The sequence below is a fragment of the Danio rerio genome, chromosome 17 (genome assembly GCF_052040795.2).
Source record: "Danio rerio strain M-AB ecotype USA chromosome 17, GRCz13ab, whole genome shotgun sequence".
Lineage (NCBI taxonomy): Eukaryota > Metazoa > Chordata > Actinopteri > Cypriniformes > Danionidae > Danio > Danio rerio.
The window spans coordinates 36,635,259-36,654,085 of NC_141037.1; the positions used below are offsets into that span (position 1 = coordinate 36,635,259).

Sequence of the window (18,827 nt, forward strand, 5' to 3'; positions counted from 1 at the left end):
TAAAATTCTGCACAGAAATAGCAAAAAATGTTGGCAGATTGTGTCTGGGCCTGCTTATGAGCTAATACCCTCACAGCTGACTGGGAAGTACCCTTAGCGACGAGGCTATTTTAACAGTAACAGTCTCAAATTATACACTGTCATGTTACACAGCACGCACTTTTAAGCCCAGCCTATCAACCCACATCTTATATAATCACAAACAGATCTATATAGTTTCAATCCAGTGTTGGCTAAAGCTCAGTTCGTAGTAAGCGTCCTGACAGCTCGTTTCATGACGGGCTCAGACCGAGTTATTGATTCCTGTCACATTAACAGTTCTGGAGTAGAACCGTGTCGGGAGAGGGTTTGTAGGCTTTATGCCTGCCAAAATCCCATTCAAAATGTCTGGTGAAGAAGCATGCCAACCATATAGCAAAGGACATAAAAGCTGCGGATATAACCAAATGGACATACAGCCCAAAAACCACCTTGTTTGTTTGACTTTCCTTCCTTGATTTATCTTGACTACAGGTTAATGTTTTGGGGAATGTAACCATGAACAATGTTGAATACACATTTAAAAATATGGTAAACAGGTAGGCGTATCAAAAGACATTCAAGAATCTCCCCACACCAGAATGACAGCATTTCTTTACTCACTCATGCCCAGACTTGCATGATGGCTGACTAAAGAGGTCAAATAAGTGCATACAATCATGGCCAGTTTATTTTGTGCACCTTGCTAGTACTGGACAGCACACTATTTTGCCTTCAGATTCTTTGTGGCATAGATTTAACAAGGTGCAGGAAACATTCCTCAAAACATGTTGGTCCTTATTGACATGACAGAATCACACAGTAGACTTGTCAGATGCATATCCATGCTGTTAAAGCCCTGGTTGTTTTGGCAGTTTGAAACAGCTCACTTAAGCAAACCTTTGGGGGAGTTCGTTTTGGCTCTTAAACACCTTCTTTGAAGTGCAATTCCTTTCCCTAATTCGTTTCTCATTCCACAGGAGACCGACAAGAGAACCAAATCTAAAACAACATGTGAAGTCAGCATCAGTGCACATCCTGCAGTCTGTGTGGGTCCTAACGTCCCAGTATATTGATGAGGAGGACACAGCGTCAGATATGCCGTTGTTCAGATGAGACCTTTAACAGGCATCATGACCATCTGGTTGATCTTTTATCCATATGTTGTCATTATTACTTTAATTGCTGTCAGAGTTGTGTCAGTATATTATTCAATACAAGATATGGGCCAAAACGGTTATTTTTAAGGAGTGCACTAAACTAAGATCCTGACTTTCTGTGGTCATTAAAAATCTTATGTCTCTTCTTGTAAAGAGTAGGGGTGTCCCTGGTGTCCAGGCCAAATTCTCTTTATCGGCCCTTACCTCACGGCCTCCACCAAATTTACTGTATCACTATCTCTCCTGTCCACCCACAGCTGAAGTGTAATAAGCGTTGTCCTGTTGCCATATCATCCAGGTGGATGATGCACATTGGCGGTGGTTAAGAGAGACCTCCTCACACAATAGTAAAGCACTTTGGGTTAGAATTATCACGATACTGGAATTTGGTACCAATCGATACTAAAAATTCAAAAACGGCCATTTTATCCTAACCTATGAGTGATATTGAGCGCGTTCTTAAACACTTCTGATTTGCCATTGGGTTTTGAAGCCCTAATTCAACAGCGGATCGCTTATGTCAGCCTATAGACAAACCAGCTGATAGACATGACTTTGAAACGCTCCAGTGTCCATGCATCTGAGGTTACACTCAGTAAATAGCAGTGAGTTCAGTGAACTGATGACCTCCATGGCCAATCACAGTCACAGTCAGAACCCAATGATAAATCAGCAGAGTTTAAGAATGCACTTAACAACGCTCAAATATTAGGGGGAAATGGATGTTTTTTAAAATGTCAGTATCGATTGGTACCAAATTCCAGTATCGTGCAACCCTACTTTGGGTATATTGTCTACTGCTATAAATGCACTATAAAAACATGTACATTTCTCCTTCTTTATAAACTAGCTATATGAATTTAGTGGAGAGTCAAACTGAAACAGATGTATCCCTATCTGTACGATCACTCACTGAGATATTTTAAAAAGTCAGAGGGGGTCACACACCATATAAGAAGCCCACCTCACCACAACTTCAGTCAGCGTCTGTCTGTGGCAAATAAAAAAATATGCAACCTGACAAATTCACAACCCCACCTACTGCAGCACAAGAATGCTCAAACGCCATATACCATCACTCAGTCTTTTCGAACTTCTTATTGCTTTTTAACGAAAATCAAAAACTTTGTTAGAAGTACACCAGACAAGAGCCTTTAACCTTTCATTCCATGAGCTTTGCAACATGGTGGTTAATTATACTGCTGAAAGTAAACATCACAAATTGGGTACACTGTGGTCAGCTAATTGTGCTAAGTTAGTAATGGGCCCAATGTCTGCTAACAATATATCCCCAACATTATTACACCCCCCACTTTTCTCTGAAATGTTGGTATTTATTCTTTCTTGTTTATACCAAATTCTGACCCGACCATCTGAATGTCAAGGTGGAAATTGTGATTAATCAGACCAGACAACCTTTTCCAACCATGTATAGTCCCAATTTCATAGAGCCTTTCTACAGAAATGTTCAGAAATGGTCTTCTGCACAGCTCAGTTGTAAAGAGCGGGTACAGTTTGTGAGTTACTGTTGCTTTTCTATCAGCTCAAACTAGACAACCTATTCTCCTCTGACATCTGGCATCAATCAGACTTGGTATTTGACCATTTTCTGTGAACCCTAGAGATGGTTTTGTCAAGCTATGTTTGCAGAAGCAAATCCTTAGGTATTACCATAAAGCAAGACTAATGAGGTAATATTTGAACACATAAGCGTCTAGTGGGGCTGACCTCGATAAAGGTCTTGCTGTCCATGTTTAGTATTTGTTCTAAAATCACTAACTAAACATGTCAGTCAACAGATTGAATGATAAACAGCATCTATCATCAAAACTTCTGCATGATCAGCAATGCAAATGGTAGTTCAGGTTAATCTGACCTCCTACATCACATTAAAAGAAAGAGGCACTGCAGAAGAACATCCCGCTGTACATGAGAGAAAGTTTGTTATCACTTTCATGCAAGGCAGTTAGGATTTTAACTGCAACATTCAATGAATATTTTATTACACCTCCACATTTGTTCAATAGAGCAGCATTGTTAGACTGTACAATTTGTTTTTGTGAAGGGTTATGATAGAAAGAAGTAACCTAAGGCATATGACATTTCCTGAGGCGTTATTAATTCATCCATACAAGCAATCTACAATAGGCAAATGATACCAGCAACCACAAACATATCAGCTCAAGTGGGCTTGTGTTATAACAATACATCCACCATATTGGATGAATATATCAGTATTGGCCTGTTAATGGCTTAAAAACAGTGACTTACGGCCAAACCAAAACTATATTTCTGTCATGTAAACTAAATATTACTTCTTACATCATTAAATTTTCATCAGTAAATAGTCCTCAGCATGCTCAAGTCTTAATGTCGCATTATGAGATATGAACAGATGCTAACAAAAACGTGTGCTGACACTGTTTGTTTACAACTTTGTTATATATGTTGCAGCATCCAGGATAAACACATACAGTTGAAGTCAGAATTATTAGACCGCCTTTTAATCTTTTTTTCTTTTTTAAATATTTCACATATGATGTTTAACAGAGCACAGAAATGTTCACAGTATGTCTGATATTATTTTTTCTTCTGGGGAAAATCTTATTTGCTTTTCGGCTAGAATAAAAGCAGGGGGGGGCTAATAATTCAGGGGAGCTAATGATTCTGACTTTTATATCATTTGGATGAACAACACGTACATCATCGCTCTCTGTTGTAAGCAAAACAGCGCAAGCTCATGTTTAAATTTAAATCTGTGCATACTTTGCTGATGACGCTCCAAGTTTTCGTGAACATAGCAAAACCATTTGCAGTTCTGCATTAAATTGATTAAAGCTGTGTGATCAAAGATAATAATGTTCACTTTTATGTAAATAATTGGTTCGCTTCATAAGACACCAATGTATTGTCAAGAGCCAGGGGTATTGATTTAGCTTGTGCCAATATGTTTTGTTGACTCTTAAAGTGTGGTAGCGGAAGACTTGAATGTTGTGAATCACCAAGGACTGGTTTCAATTGTCTTTAATGTCCCAATGAAGAAATGTCTTTGGACTGTGGGGGATACCGGAGCACCCGGAGGAATCCCACGCAAACTTCACACAGAAACGCAAACTGACCCAGCCGAGGCTCGAACCAACGACCTTCTTGCTATGAGACGACAGCAATACCTACTGCGTCACTGTGTCGCCTGACTGCTAATATTTAAAAGTTTTATGTGAACTGTTCCTTTAATGCATGGTGTGTCCAGACTCGGTCCTGGAGGGCTGGTGTCCTGCATATTTTAGCTCCAACTTCTTTTAACACACCTCCTTTGAAGTTTCTAGTATACCTAGAAAGAGCTTGATTAGCTGGTTTGGTGTCTTTAATTGTGGTTGGAACAAAATATGCAGGACACACCGGCCCTCCAGGACCGAATTAGGACAGTCCTGCTTTAATGCAAGGGTGCCCAATCTTTTTCTTAAGAAGGGCAAAAAAAAAAAAAACTTGATTGAGAGTGGTGGGCCAAAGTTAATATACCAAACTTAATTGCATTAAAGTTGCTATGAGTAATTTCCTAATTTATTTAATAAAATTTTAAAATAAGTAGAAAACATTGCTTTATATTATCTGATGCAGTATAATTTAAAACAATTTATAATTAACTTATTACAGTAGTTCTTCTGAATACAGTCAAGCTGCACCTGATTTGCTCTCTGATTTCTTCTGCATTGTTAACAGTATTTACTTTCAAAAAATCTATTTATTTATTTATTTATTTATGAAGCTCTGCAATAAAACAAACAAACAAAAAAGTATGTTAAATTAGAAATGACGATCTAATTCAAATCAAAGGTGACCATGGGGCAACTTTGGCCAGCAGGTCCTAGTTTGAGCATCTCTGCTTAATAATGGATCCCTAAGTGAGCTATTTTAAAAGAGTCAGGTCATTGGGGTTCATCACAGTCCCATTTAGGGATGGGATGATAACCATTTTCAAGGTATACCGCAGCTTGGAAAAGTCCAAAAGCCCAAACCGCCCAAAAATTTATTTAATACAGTTCCTAAGGTATGAGTAGGATTTTTTTTTTTTTGGTTGGTTGGTTTTAGAAAAACAGAATTTCCAGCAGAAAAGATATCAAAGATGCCGTTTTAAACTGTAAAGAACTTTGTGTTTTTTACACTAATGAAGACTGCAGAATCATTCATTTTCATTATTTAGCCTGACATTTTCACTGTTCAAAAATAATTTAAATCTTTAAAAAAATTAAATATAGTGTTAAAAGGGGGAAAAGTGTGTTTTGATATTTTGTCCAAGGTAACGTTAATCATACCGTCAGAATCTTCCGGCCAATGCCTTATTATTACAATTTACAATCTACTGCCAGAGAGAGAAAAAATAATTAAAAAATAAAAAAAATAAAAAATAAAAATTAAAAAAAAAAAAAAAAAATATATATATATATATATATATATATATATATATATATATATATATATATATATATATATATATATAACATGCAAAGCAAAACATAAATCACCATAATCATGTCTGTGATGACATACAGTACAAGCAAATACTAGTAGCCTAGTAGGACGAACAAAATAAAAAATAATAATAATAACGTAAAAACAAATAAGAAACCGAAACGGTTCTAGCCTATCTACTTAAAGTTAAGCTAACTGTTATTTAATCGTTCATGTTATGAGCGGCTATATTTAGGACAGGACATCTGTAAATATATCATTTCGTAGATAAGAGCTCCAAGCACAGACACAAATCGTGACTATGGCCGTGTGTCAAAAACTATCGAGCTGCCTACATAGACAACATCAGAGAGGTTGCTTCATGAACGCTCCGAGTGCACGTTTGGACTTCTCTGAAGGCGCTTATGCTTAAAATGCTGCTTTAATAGATAGCATATTTAGCAGAACAGCATGTGACTCACTTGTCATCAGACGAAATATTTTGGCCAAAACACAGGAAGTTAAAGAAGACCAAAAGGGCGAAGATGAATTTCAGGCTCATGTTATACAATACGAAAAGGCTTTTTATATCATGCATGAAATATGTGCTGGACTTGACAGCAAACGACTCCACAAAAGCTAGCGATCCGTGCTAAGCGAAAAAACAAAAGCGAAACATGAATGCCAGTTAAAGTGACAGTTTACCTGGTCCAGCGGCAGATCGATCATTTTACTAATTGGCTGCAGCAAAGTGGAGCCTGTGCAAGACGTAGAAGTGGCCATGATTCAGTCCAGTTCCACTCCCCTTACAGTCAGATCGCCCAAAACACCGTGTGTCCTCTCCTCTCCCCCTCTTCCTCTGTTTATGGTGGATGGGTGTCGGGAATGCTGTTTTCTGGTGCTGCACTGCCCGCGGACTGTCAGCTCTGTTGCGCCGCCTGAACATCAACACAAAGCCCGTGTAGGCGGACTGACGCGCCCAGCCCCTACATTACATCAAACTAGTACTGCTACACACAAACACACACACATGTTACACACATACACTCAGCTCAAAAGAACTTAACTGCCGCTCCCTCTCATTCATCTCTATCATTACTACAGCAATGCACTAATATTTTTAAAACATGACACAAATGAAATGTTATTTTCCAATATGATTATTTATACATGTAAACTTACCTTGTGGATGGTATTAAGCAAATATATAATAGCTCGTATTACCCTATCGAATAGTACAAAACAAATCAGGCTCCTAGAAAAAGTTGTTTGTTTGATGTGGTGCGGATCGCCCCCTCGTGGCCGCGGCCATTTTGGAGTCTTAAAAACGTTGAGTTATTTATTTAAACAAAGTTGAGTTTAAATATTTGGTGCTTTGTTGGGTTATTTTTATCCTTTATTTTGGGTTATGTAATAACTCAACCAGTTTGGTTAAATATTTGATGCTTTGTTGGGTTATTTTTAACCTTTATTGTGTTATTTATTTAATAACTCAACCAGTTGGGATAAACATTTTGACTTTCAACAGTCAACTGATTTAACTGACACAGAACAGCTGTATTAATATAAGGTGTTTAAGACTTTTTATTTAAAAAAAAAAAATGTTACACACATTCCGTTTGCTGTGGAATGCAAAAACTTTGAAGCTCAATATCTCAAAACCATTCAGAACGCAGAACCTTATTGTTCCAAGGTGACAAATTGTCTCTCCGTGTACCACCACAATGATGAGGCAGATTAATTAATGGAGTTTGTGTTAACCGCACACAGAGACAAACTTTAATTATTCTTGCTCCAAGCTTCAAGCATGGCAAAGTTGCTTGAGTCTATTTGTGTCCCACGACATTTGAATCACATCCAGATTAATTAGCCTAAATCTGAGGTAACAAATAACCCAAAACCACTTTTGGTTAACAAAACAAACCTTACAAAACAAACACTTTACAAAAACCAACATATCGAAAACATGCATTCTTTTATACAACTACAAAAAATCTTTTAAACACATTCATGATAGCTGATCTACCAATGATGTAGCATGGGGAGATTCCTGAGTTTTTAGTAACTGAAATGCCAACACAACAGTACTGGTCTGCAAAAGCGCTTCTCTAGCACGTATCTGCTCTGCACACCTTATTTTTAGCAGCTGATGACACAATGCACTAAAGTAAACATTTAAAGCACAGGCTGATCACATAATTGTTCGCATCAAGGGTTAAAAGGCTTTTTTTTTGTTGTTGTTGTTGTTGTTTTTTTTGCGTACCAGTAGAAGGAAGTCTGCATACCACGTACCACGGTTTTAGAGCCACTTCTCTAATGCAATAATATATATATATATATGTATATATACATATATATATATATATATATATATATATATATATATATATATATATTTTTTTTTTTTTTTTTTTTATCAAATTACCTATTATATTCATTTTGCCAGCACTCCTTATTATTGATGATTAACGCAAGCTTATAGCCAATCTTTATTGAACGGATAAAAACCCTTAAGTGTCTGTAATTCACAAATGCAAATTCTCAAATAGTAAACCTACTTTTGTGGTCTTCATCTAAAGATACAGAGAATTATATAAAGTTGATTTGAGGATCGACTATTAAGAAAGCTTTAGAAACTGTCAAAATCAGATCTTTGTATAAGTAATCTTAAATTAACCCTTGTATTCGCAAAATCCTTAAATATTTTTTATCCTCCTCCCTTTCTGTCTTCTCTTTATTTCTTATGTTATTTGTCCATTGTTTTATACTGTTCTTTTTGTCAATGTCATTGTTGATTGATAGTGTATAGTTTTTGTTTTATGTAGTGATATGTATCTTCCTGGTTTAAAAAAAACATGCAACCATGCCTTAAAGCTTTGTATGTGTATATTTTTACTAACACAAATGTCAAACTCTTTCATTTTAAGTGTTGTCTTAGTCTTGAATTGTATATTACATTATTATGCATTATGAATTACAACAAAGTTGTTACAAAAAGCAATTATCTGTATTCATCTGACAATAACCAAGACGCCGCTCACATTAATTAATTCATAATTTTTTGATAACTATATTTATAAAAAACTATTCAGTTTATTGTGATTTTGCTTCAAGTTGAGTAAGATTAATTAGTGTGTGTTCATTTCTATTTATCTTAGCTTATTTTTAATTTCAGTTTTGATTTGTTTTTAGTAGTTAAACTTAATGCTTAAAAATTAATTTTAGATTTTATATATGTAAATTTTATGCAAACTATTTATGAATAAAAGAATAATTCTGTTCTTGTTCGGATGTTTTTAGAAATCTTCCTAAGAATGTAAATGGGCAAAAACAAACAAATTTTATTCACTACAAAATAGAAATAGGTTATTGCCTGTGTACGGTAAAAGAAACAAGAAATATCAAAGCAAAAAGAACTTAAATCTTTTCTTTAAATAAGATATAACTTTTTTTTATATTTCTTTTTGCATTGTATTAATTTTGATGTCAATCTAATGTTATGGTATTGCCATTGTGTGTTCTGTGTTAGGAAATTGCAATAAAAAATTTAAATCTTCCTAAGTAAAGCTGCCAGATAGCGCCACTTACTGGCCATAATGCAATAAACAAATCATTGAAATGCCTGTATTTTTATTCCGTTCGACTTTTTATTTAATAAAAATATATCATGTTATTTAATTAATTAAAATATCCTGGAACATTACAGAAAACCTGAAAAATGTTTTCACTTCAAACACTTGGCGACTTTGAGCTAAATGTGCAAACAGTCATCTAACATGTCTGACGCAAATCTATCAGCATATAATGTAAAATAGTTCAACATTAATAACATTATTGATAAAGTATTTGACATCTTTAATGCTTTTTAAACACTGTAAAACCCAACAGACAATTTAATCAAATGAAATGTGTGTAGTTAACTTAAAAATTTACAGAAATTTAATTCTACTCATTTGAAAAGAGTTTTCTCACTTCACCTTAAATGGAGTAAGTTCACAGTACTTATACAGATTAGCTTTTTTTAACTCAAATGGTTTGTAGCAATCGGTTACCTGTTTTACAGATCTCAGTTGGTTTAAATTCTCTTCATTTATTGGGTTTTACTGCTCAAATTGCTATGTTCACTCAAATGGATTAAGTTCACAGTAGGATTAGTTTTTGAACTTAAATAGTTTCTTGCAATTGGTTTCCACAAAGGGTTTGAGTTACCCTAACTTTCTGAGTTTTACAGTGTATAAATAAATGATCAAATATTATATCACCGAAAGTCTAAATTCCATCTCAGTCTCTTAAAGGAAACAAGGAAAATTCGGCTTTGATAGTTCGTCTTTTTTATGCATGTGAAACTTTCCCATAATAATAAAAATTTGCACCAGGAAGGAAATTTTCTTTGCATTTATTGACATAATAACTGCAAATGGGTCTTTATCACTATGAAGTGCTTTTGATGAAATTCTGATGTTTCATGTGGTTAGTTAAACCTTTACATACATGCAGAATATACACGCATGTTTACACCAAGTGTGCCGCAAGCCTGCGTTTGAGTGAGGGTCTCGGCCGTTAGATCGCCCCCTGGGGGCTGGCTGCAGTACAAGTCATAAAGCCCGCCTCCTCCGTGTTAATGAAGGAGACTTGAGCCCAAATAAAAAAATTATTACACTTGCAAAAAAATGTCCCGAAAGATGGTTCTGGTCGATTAAGGCACTGGTTATTGTGCTGAAATAGGTGCAGATCTTCATTTTTGTAAACAGTTTGTTTTTAGCAGTAATTTAATGCTGGGCGTGTCATCGTGATTGACAGCGGTGATTGACAGTTTCTCAAAGCGCTGCGTCTGAGCCTTCGGCAGGAGACTGAAGTAGACTGAAGTGTTATTATTAGATTTCTGTGTTATTTTACCATGACAAAATGAGTTCAGCAGTAAACTATAGTTTCTGACATACATGATCCTGGTGGAACACTGTTTATTCGCTAAGTTCAGGGCTTTTTTCGGGCTTTATTAGTTTGCTGATACACGCCTAACCACCCAGATAGCAAAACACAGTTCCGGCTAGATTCTCGCCTGCCGGAGACTTATCTCTTAGAGCTCAGACTGACTACCTCTGCTGGACCTACTCCGGATGCCTGGACTCACTACCCCATTCCAGCCCGAGTCAATCGAGCCAGATGCGGCGGCCGAGCGAGCCGCCGCTGCCGCATGCGAGCCGGAATCAGCCCGCAACGCCGCGAGTAGGTTATGCGCTGCGGCCTGGAGCTGGCGCGATTGAATATATAAAACCCTCATATTTGTTAACGTTTTTACATCCATTTGTGTTGATATGACAGCAAACGCATGCTGAGAAGTTCGGGGGGCGTGGTTGATTTTACATAAAGCGTTTGGTTGGAAGCTCGACTCCGCTCATTTTCGCGGCTCCTCCTCTGGCTCCATCAGACAATCCTTCTCCGCATGTCAAGGCTCCAATTTCAGCAGTCTTTTGCGACAGTTTGTGCCCGTCAAGCAGGCGTTTTGCCCTCAAGGCGTTCAATAGGAAAAAGGGCTGTCGCGTCGTCCATATTTTTTACAGTCATTGGTTTACACTAGTGATGTAGATATGCGCCTGCATACGCCCCATGCACATCCTGATTTTGCCAAGTGCTAGCTGTCCTGAGACGAACATAATTTATGATGACCCAGGGACAACAACTCTATCAGCCAATCAAACGTTATTACGTCATCATTATGTGCCCCCGGCAGAGTCCGCCAAAAACGCAAATTCAAAAAAGAAGAAAACACCCACACACAGTGGGTAACATAGTGATGTGGTGGGTGTAGCAGCCCTTCAGCTTTCAAAGAATAGGCAGAGAGTTTTTGACGGGTGCATTTAAAAAGGTTTACTTGGATGCAATAAAGCTCATCACATAAATCATCGTCTCAGTTCTTTGTTGTATACACAGAAGCATCAAAAGACCAAAGGCACCAAAAGCACCAAAGCACCGTAAAACTAGAGAAAACAAACAAACAAACAACATAGAAAAATAAACAACAAACATTTACAAAACATCTAACATTTTCCAAATAAATCAAACAAACAAAACAAATATCATACATGATTTTAACTTCAAATTTAACTCACAAAATAAATCCACATACAAAATTAACATTATTTGTCTGATGCAAGAAAGTTGCAACTAATCACTCTCAACTATTACAACCAATTTTTGGATTGGTCGCTCAATAACTGAATGTGAAGAATGGTGCCCCAACCCCGTTTTCTGTTTTTGTTCTCCTGTTTGAACTTTAACGCGTCTAACAAGGCCATCGTTACCTGGAAAAACCTCAACAACCCTACCTAACTGCCATTTGTTTCTAGGAAGCATGTCATCTTTAATGATTACAATGTCATTTACTTTAAGATTACGTCGAGGTACGTGCCACTTCTGTCTTGTGGATATATTCAGGAGATATTCCCTTTTCCAACGACTCCAAAACTGTTCAATCAAGTACTGAACCCTGCGCCACCTTTTTGTAGCATACACGTCTTCCTTTAGAAACTTCCCTGGGGGAGGAAGAGCAGTCTCGGATTTCAGTAAAACAAGATGATTAGGAGTTAAAGGTTCTAGTGATTTTGGGTCGTTTATTCCATCCACAGTTAATGGTCGACTATTAACAATAGCCATCGCTTCATAAAACAATGTTCTTAGAGAAGAGTCATCCAGTCTACCAGGGCACAAAGAAAGAGTAGAATTCAGCACATTACGCACAATCCTAATTTGGCGTTCCCAGACACCTCCTGAGTGACTAGCTGAGGCAGCATTAAAGATAAACTCACACTGATTTTCCGCAAGATATCTCTCCAGTGTTTTGACATCGCATTCCTTAAGAGCCTGTTTGAATTCATTTCTAGCTCCTACAAAGTTTGTACCACAGTCGCAATAAAGTTGACGAACAGCTCCTCGCAGACTTATGAAACATCTCAAAGCATTAATGAACATGTCTGTTGATAGGTCTTCAAGCATTTCAATGTGGACTGCTCGTGATGAAAGGCAAGTGAAAAGAAGGCCGTACCTTTTGTACTCCTTTCGTCCCTTTTTTATAATAAATGGACCAAAACAATCCATACCCGTGTAGCAGAACGGGGAAGAGGCTTCAGTACGTTCTTTTGGAAGTTCTGCCATTTGTTGTTCCTCCACTGGTCGCCTGAGTTTCCGACATTGAACGCAATTGTAGATTAACTTAGCAACCGACTTACTGCCACCAATAATCCAAAATCCATGTGTCCTGAGTTCCATAAGCGTTTGGGACCTTCCTTGATGGCAAATTTTGCTGTGATAGTGTTTTAGAATAAGGTTGGTAATGTGGCTCTCTTTGGGCAAAATTAATGGATGTTTAACCTCTTCGCTAAGAGATGATCCTTTCAACCTTCCTCCAACACGAAGACCATTTTTCAAGATGGGATCCAGGTGGAAAAGTGAACTGGACTTCTGAAGAGCCTTACCTCCTTGGATTGTTTGGATTTCTTGGGAGAAGGCTCGTTCTTGAATAAGCTTAATCACAGCCTGTAATGCACACTTGCGTTCTTCAACGGTGACAATATCCTTAAGACATTTCTTCCTTAATGCTAGCCTTTTTATTCGAGCAACAACATTGATTAGAGTTCTCAGGGAAGAGAAGTGGCCAAATCGATCAAGGAAGTTAGCAGTATCACTACTTTTAGTCAGCCGTACCTGTACAAGTTTGACTTCAGGATCTCCTACTAGTAATTTAGTTGAAGTGTTTGGAGCTGGACACACTTCTTGGTCCCATAAAAATGTAGGTCCAGTCATCCAGTTAGTAGATCTCAACTCTGAAATGAGTAAACCTCTAGAGGCATGGTCAGCAGGATTTTGAGATGTGTTGACATGATACCACTGGCTTGTATTTGTAATTTCCTTGATCAATTGAACACGATTAGCGACAAACACGTGAAACCTTCTTGCTTCATTGTTGAGATATGCAAGAACAACTTGGGAATCGGACCAAAAGAACTCTTGATCGATCATCATTTGCAGTTCAGCTTTTAGCAAAACACTCAGTCTAGCAGAAACCACCGCAGCAGCCAATTCCAGTCTTGGAATACTCTTGATTTTTATAGGTGCCACTCGAGCCTTGGCCATTACTAGGCAACAATGCACTTCATTTTTGTCACTCTTGACTCTTAAGTAGGAACATGCACCATAACCAAGGTTGCTTGCATCTGAGAAATGATGCAACTCTGTCAACACAATCTTACTAAAGGACGAAGGATAGTAACATCTTGGAACAGTAAAATCTTTCAAGTCCTGGAGACTATTTTTCCACTCCTCCCACCGTGGAATTAAGTCATCAGGGAGAGAATCGTCCCATTCCATATTTCTCTGACAGAGCTCCTGCAAAATGCACTTTCCCTTCAAAAGGAAAGGAGCAACAAATCCAATGGGATCGTATAAGGAAGATACAATTGACAAGATACCTCGACGTGTTGCAGGCTGATCTTTAAGTTGAGTGTTGAAACTGAATGTGTCATCCTTTGTAGACCACTGTATGCCAAGAACATGCCCAGACGATTCAGGAGTCAAATTTAGTGGCTTAGAAGAAACCGCCCACTCTGACGAATCCACACAGCGCAAGACTTCTTTCTCATTTGAGTTAAACTTATGGAGACGTAACCCTCCAAGCTTGCACAGGGTTTTAGCTTCTGCAATCAAATCTTTAGCTTCCTGTATAGATGGAACTGAAATTAAGCCATCATCCACATAAAAGTTATTATTCACAAATGAAGAGGCTTCAGAATACTCAGATTTGTACTTCTCTGCGAGATACTTCAGGCCAAAGTTCGCACACCCAGGAGATGAAGCTGCACCAAAAAGATGCACAGTCATTCTATATTCAATGGGCTCTTCTTTCAAATCCCCATTCTTCCACCATAGGAATCTTAAATAATCTCTCTCTTCAGGGGGGACATGAAATTGATGAAACATCTTTTCGATGTCACATGTCACAGCAACGGCTTCCTTCCTGAATCTACAAAGTACTCCCACCAGAGAATTAATCAAATCTGGACCAGTAAGAAGAGTATCGTTAAGAGATATGCCACAGAATTTTGATGAGCAATCAAATACTACTCTTAACTTGTCTGGCTTGTGAGGGTGGTAAACTCCATGATGTGGTATATACCAAGCTGTTTCTTTATCAGGTATTACTGGAGCAATCTCTGCATCTCCCTTGTTGAGCATTTCTTCCATAAAAATCTTGTAATTCTCATGGTACTGTTGATTTGACCTTAACTTCTTACCTAAATGCTGCAGACGTAATAAAGCCAGCCTCTTGTTGTTAGGGAGTGAAGGTGGATTGCTGCTCTTGAAAGGAAGAGGTAACTGAAAATGTCCATCTTCTTTATGCTTGATGTTATCACTGAGATAACGAATAAAGCGGACATCTTCCTGTGACACATATTTGTCTTCATAACTTTTCTCATTAAAGTCACACTCCAAAACTTTCAAGACATCATTAGCTGTTGGAACTCTCATTTCTTTCACAGACACTCGATGAACAAAACTTTGACTTCCTTGTCTGTCCAAGTGGGGATTACAAAGACCGATAATGCTCCAGCCCAGAGCAGTTTTCTGTGCAAAAGGCTCATTTTCCTTACCAATTATGACCTCTAGGGGAGCCAACGCTGAAGGGCAGTCATATCCAATCAATAGTCCTATATCACAACTCTGAAGTGGTGGCATTTCATTGGCTATGTGCTTAAGATGAGACCAGCATAATGCAGTTTTCTTCGTTGGAATGTGAGCTTTATCCACAGGAATGAAATCACACGTATACACTTGAGGTATTTGGATACATTTCCCACCTTGAAGTCCTCGGATTCGCAGACCACTAACCTTGTTACTTGAAGTAATCGTGTCTGTAGTTGTCATAGTACTGAGTTTCAGCTTCACCGCTTGACTGCTCACTTGCAGCTCATCAATAAAATCCTTCAAAATAAAGCTTGTGTCACTTTGTGTATCGAGTAAGGCATAGGTAAGGATCTCATTTTGTGGCTCTTCTACTGTGGAGATAAACACTGGAACAATACTAGAAGTAGCAGAGACATGTTGTGTTACTGCATAAGACATTGCCCTTTGGCCTTCTTGACTTGTATATGCTTCTGCTGTAATATCTGCTTGGGATACCTCTGAATATTTGCTTTTATCTTCATGTAGACAAGTTGGATGACGCAGTCCACATGTTCCACAAATATGCCGTCTCCTACAGTGCCTAAAAATATGCCCTCTTCTCAAGCATCCAAAACACATGTGATTTTCACGAATGAAAGATCTTTTATCATCCATAGGCTTCTCTGCAAAGATAGGACATTTGACGATACTATGCATTTCACTCTTACACACCGAACATGGTGATGTTACCTTGAATTCTGGTCTTGAATCTTTTACTTGAGCCTTAATATTGAAAGCTTTTGCTCTTTTCAGATACTTTTCATCTGGAACCTTTGAACTGGCTAGCAGTGGAGAAGTGAAAGGGTTGCAAGCTATCTTTGATTCCTTCTTCAAGAATTCAGCAAATTGCTTAAAACTTGGATAGTCTCCTGTCATATCCAACTCTTCAACAACAATTCTGTTCCATTTACGGACAATCCATTCTGGTAACTTCTTAAGCAACTTGTAATTTTCCTCACAATCATTCAAGATGGACAAACCTTTGACTTGTGGAATAGCTTCAACACAACCTTGCAAGAAATCACTGAACTCTCTCAAGGAAAATGGATCGTTTACTCCCACCTTGGGCCATCTCATGAGTCTCTCTCGAAAAGCACGCTGAATAATGAATGGGTTTCCATACCTCTCCTCCAAGACTCTCCAAGCACCCTGATATGTATCATCAGAGTTCTTATAAAAGAACCCTTCTACGGCCTTACGAGCTTCTCCTGCAAGATAGGTTTTTAAATAGAACATTTTCTCACTTGCTGGGATGGATTTACAATCAATGAGTGCTGTGAAGGACATTTTCCATTCAATAAACTTCAGAGGATCGCCATTAAAAGTGGTTGGTTCTGGAACAGGTAAACGACTTATACTTAAGGAATTCACTAATGCTTGAGCTAAATTCTCAGTCTCTTTAGTTTTACTTTCTTCTTGAAATGTTTGTGAAGGTAATGGATTTATCACAGGATTACGTTGAGGTTTGTTAGAAGCTTTTCTTCGTTCAGGATAAATGACATTTCCGGTCTCGTCTTCTTCCAAACTGCTCTCTTCAAGACAACTTTCTGCATTGTTATAAGCTTTCACTCGAGCTGCAGCTACGTTGACATCTTTTTCCGCTTGTAACAATTGCAATTTTGCTTTTTCTTCTTCTAACTTAGAGCGAATTTCAATTTCTTTCTGTTTAATATCCGCTAACATTCTTGCTTCTTCCAGCTTCCAGTCATTCTCCAGTTTAACTAGTCGAGCTTGCTGATTGGAAATTTCTTGAATGGCCCTTTTCTGCTCTACTTTAGCCGCAAGTTCTGCCTCTGCATCAGCTCGTTTACTTGAAGCTTCAGAGGAAGTTTCTGAGACAGCTGACGAACTTTCTACAGTCTGTGACGATACTGAGATAATGGTCTCTGTATTGGTACAACCAAATATAGACTCATACTCCTCTTTGTTCAATATCTGCCTAACTCTCTCTTTAACTACTTCCCTTTTTTGAATGACATCAACAGTTTCTATTCGTTTGCTCACCAAATCACAAATTTCTGTACTCAATATGGAACAAACATCTACTCTTCTTACAATCTCTGGAGTAGCAGTTTGATTACGCAGAAGTGGGGCATAATGTTGAGTGACAACATCCTGACTAGTTTGAATGTCTTTCAAAATTTGCTCAAGCTCTTCACATGTGCATAAGGCTTTTAATTTACATCTAATTTCTTTAGCTGTCTGCTTCCAGGAAGTATAAGCTTTATTAAAGGCTTTCTCGTGCTTTTTTGTCTCTTGTTTTTGCATTTCTAAACCCTTTTCTGTGGGATTTCTTTTTCGAGAGCTTGATCTTGATCTAACCTGTTGCATTTCTGTTGTACTATTCAGATCTTTATCAAGAACTGACCTTTGACTTGCTTGTGCCGCCATTTGCTCCGCTGTGTCGTCCATTTTGTCTGTCTACAACTTAAATCAGCAACCTGCTTACATCAGACAAATTTAAACACCTAAAATATTATAGCAAAGGTAATAAGTCAAAATCACATGTGCAACAACAGTATAAACTCTTAAGACTTTAAGCACTTTAAAAATTGCAAACATTTGTCTAATACATGCATCATGAATATAAGCCCAACATTACACAAACACCTTGAAACATGAGCACTTAAATCATTAGTCACTCCTCATTCTCAAACTTCAATTACTGCATACAAATTCAACAAAGCATACAAATATAAATCCTTTTTTTTCTTTAAAAATTGCAATTATCCCAAAAGTAATAAATAGATAAATATTTTTCCTTTTCTTGTACCTCTGAGTCCACAACGTTTGTTTGCAGTCACCTTTCAGTCTTTCATGAAGAGTTTTCCCAGTTAACCGTGTAAAGTCGCCGTCCTAGTGTAGATTCAGTCTGTTGTAGATACCATGCAGTGCCACAGACGAGATGAAGGCTTGTTACATGACACTCATGTGATGAATCACCAACGTGATGCAAACGCCATGTGTAGCAGCGAGTTTTACTGTAGCAGCCCTTCAGCTTTCAAAGAATAGGCAGAGAGTTTTTGACGGGTGCATTTAAAAAGGTTTACTTGGATGCAATAAAGCTCATCACATAAATCATCGTCTCAGTTCTTTGTTGTATACACAGAAGCATCAAAAGACCAAAGGCACCAAAAGCACCAAAGCACCGTAAAACTAGAGAAAACAAACAAACAAACAACATAGAAAAATAAACAACAAACATTTACAAAACATCTAACATTTTCCAAATAAATCAAACAATAAACAAAACATACCTCGCTCTGCTTGCCGAAGGGACACTAAAAGCTCAAGGCATTCTTCCGAGCTGTACCTGTTAGCTCATGAACAAACGTGAATTGCTCTTACTCTGCTTTGTCTCACTTAAATCCTATTAGTCTAGAGCGCCCTCCTGTGGTGACTCCAATTAGGGCAAGCAAAGCGAGTACATTAAATCATGGGCAGTTACAGTGGGGTCATCACATTTAAGCTAGTTAGTGGAAC

The 18,827-nt window shown here is 37.7% G+C and overlaps 2 protein-coding genes across 4 annotated transcripts in view; both read right to left on the bottom strand.

Annotated features, from left to right (window-relative positions):
- The window catches only part of mboat2a (membrane bound O-acyltransferase domain containing 2a), a 110,674-nt gene extending 104,128 nt beyond the window's left edge, over positions 1-6,546 (bottom strand). For 2 of the 3 annotated variants that reach the window (XM_087290794.1, XM_087290796.1), the window contains exon 1: positions 6,333-6,546. In XM_087290794.1, the coding sequence (XP_087146920.1) occupies positions 6,333-6,410 (78 nt within the window). In that variant the 5' untranslated portion in view covers positions 6,411-6,546. The remainder of the gene's footprint in view (positions 1-6,332) is intronic. The other variant, XM_087290795.1, reaches the window with a different exon arrangement.
- Positions 6,547-11,480: 4,934 nt separating this feature from the next.
- LOC147840017 (uncharacterized) lies at positions 11,481-18,662 on the bottom strand. Its single transcript, XM_087290783.1, has 2 exons — positions 18,602-18,662; positions 11,481-18,500 (listed from the first exon to the last, which is right to left on the bottom strand). The coding sequence occupies exon 2, from the start codon at positions 17,754-17,756 to the stop codon at positions 11,793-11,795; it is 5,964 nt and encodes a 1,987-aa protein (XP_087146909.1). The 5' UTR covers positions 17,757-18,500; positions 18,602-18,662; the 3' UTR covers positions 11,481-11,792.
- Positions 18,663-18,827: the final 165 nt, after the last annotated feature.

Bases quoted from the DNA above. Each gene is read 5' to 3' on its own strand.
- LOC147840017 (XM_087290783.1), bottom strand. From the start codon at position 17,756: ATGGACGACACAGCGGAGCAAATGGCGGCACAAGCAAGTCAAAGGTCA.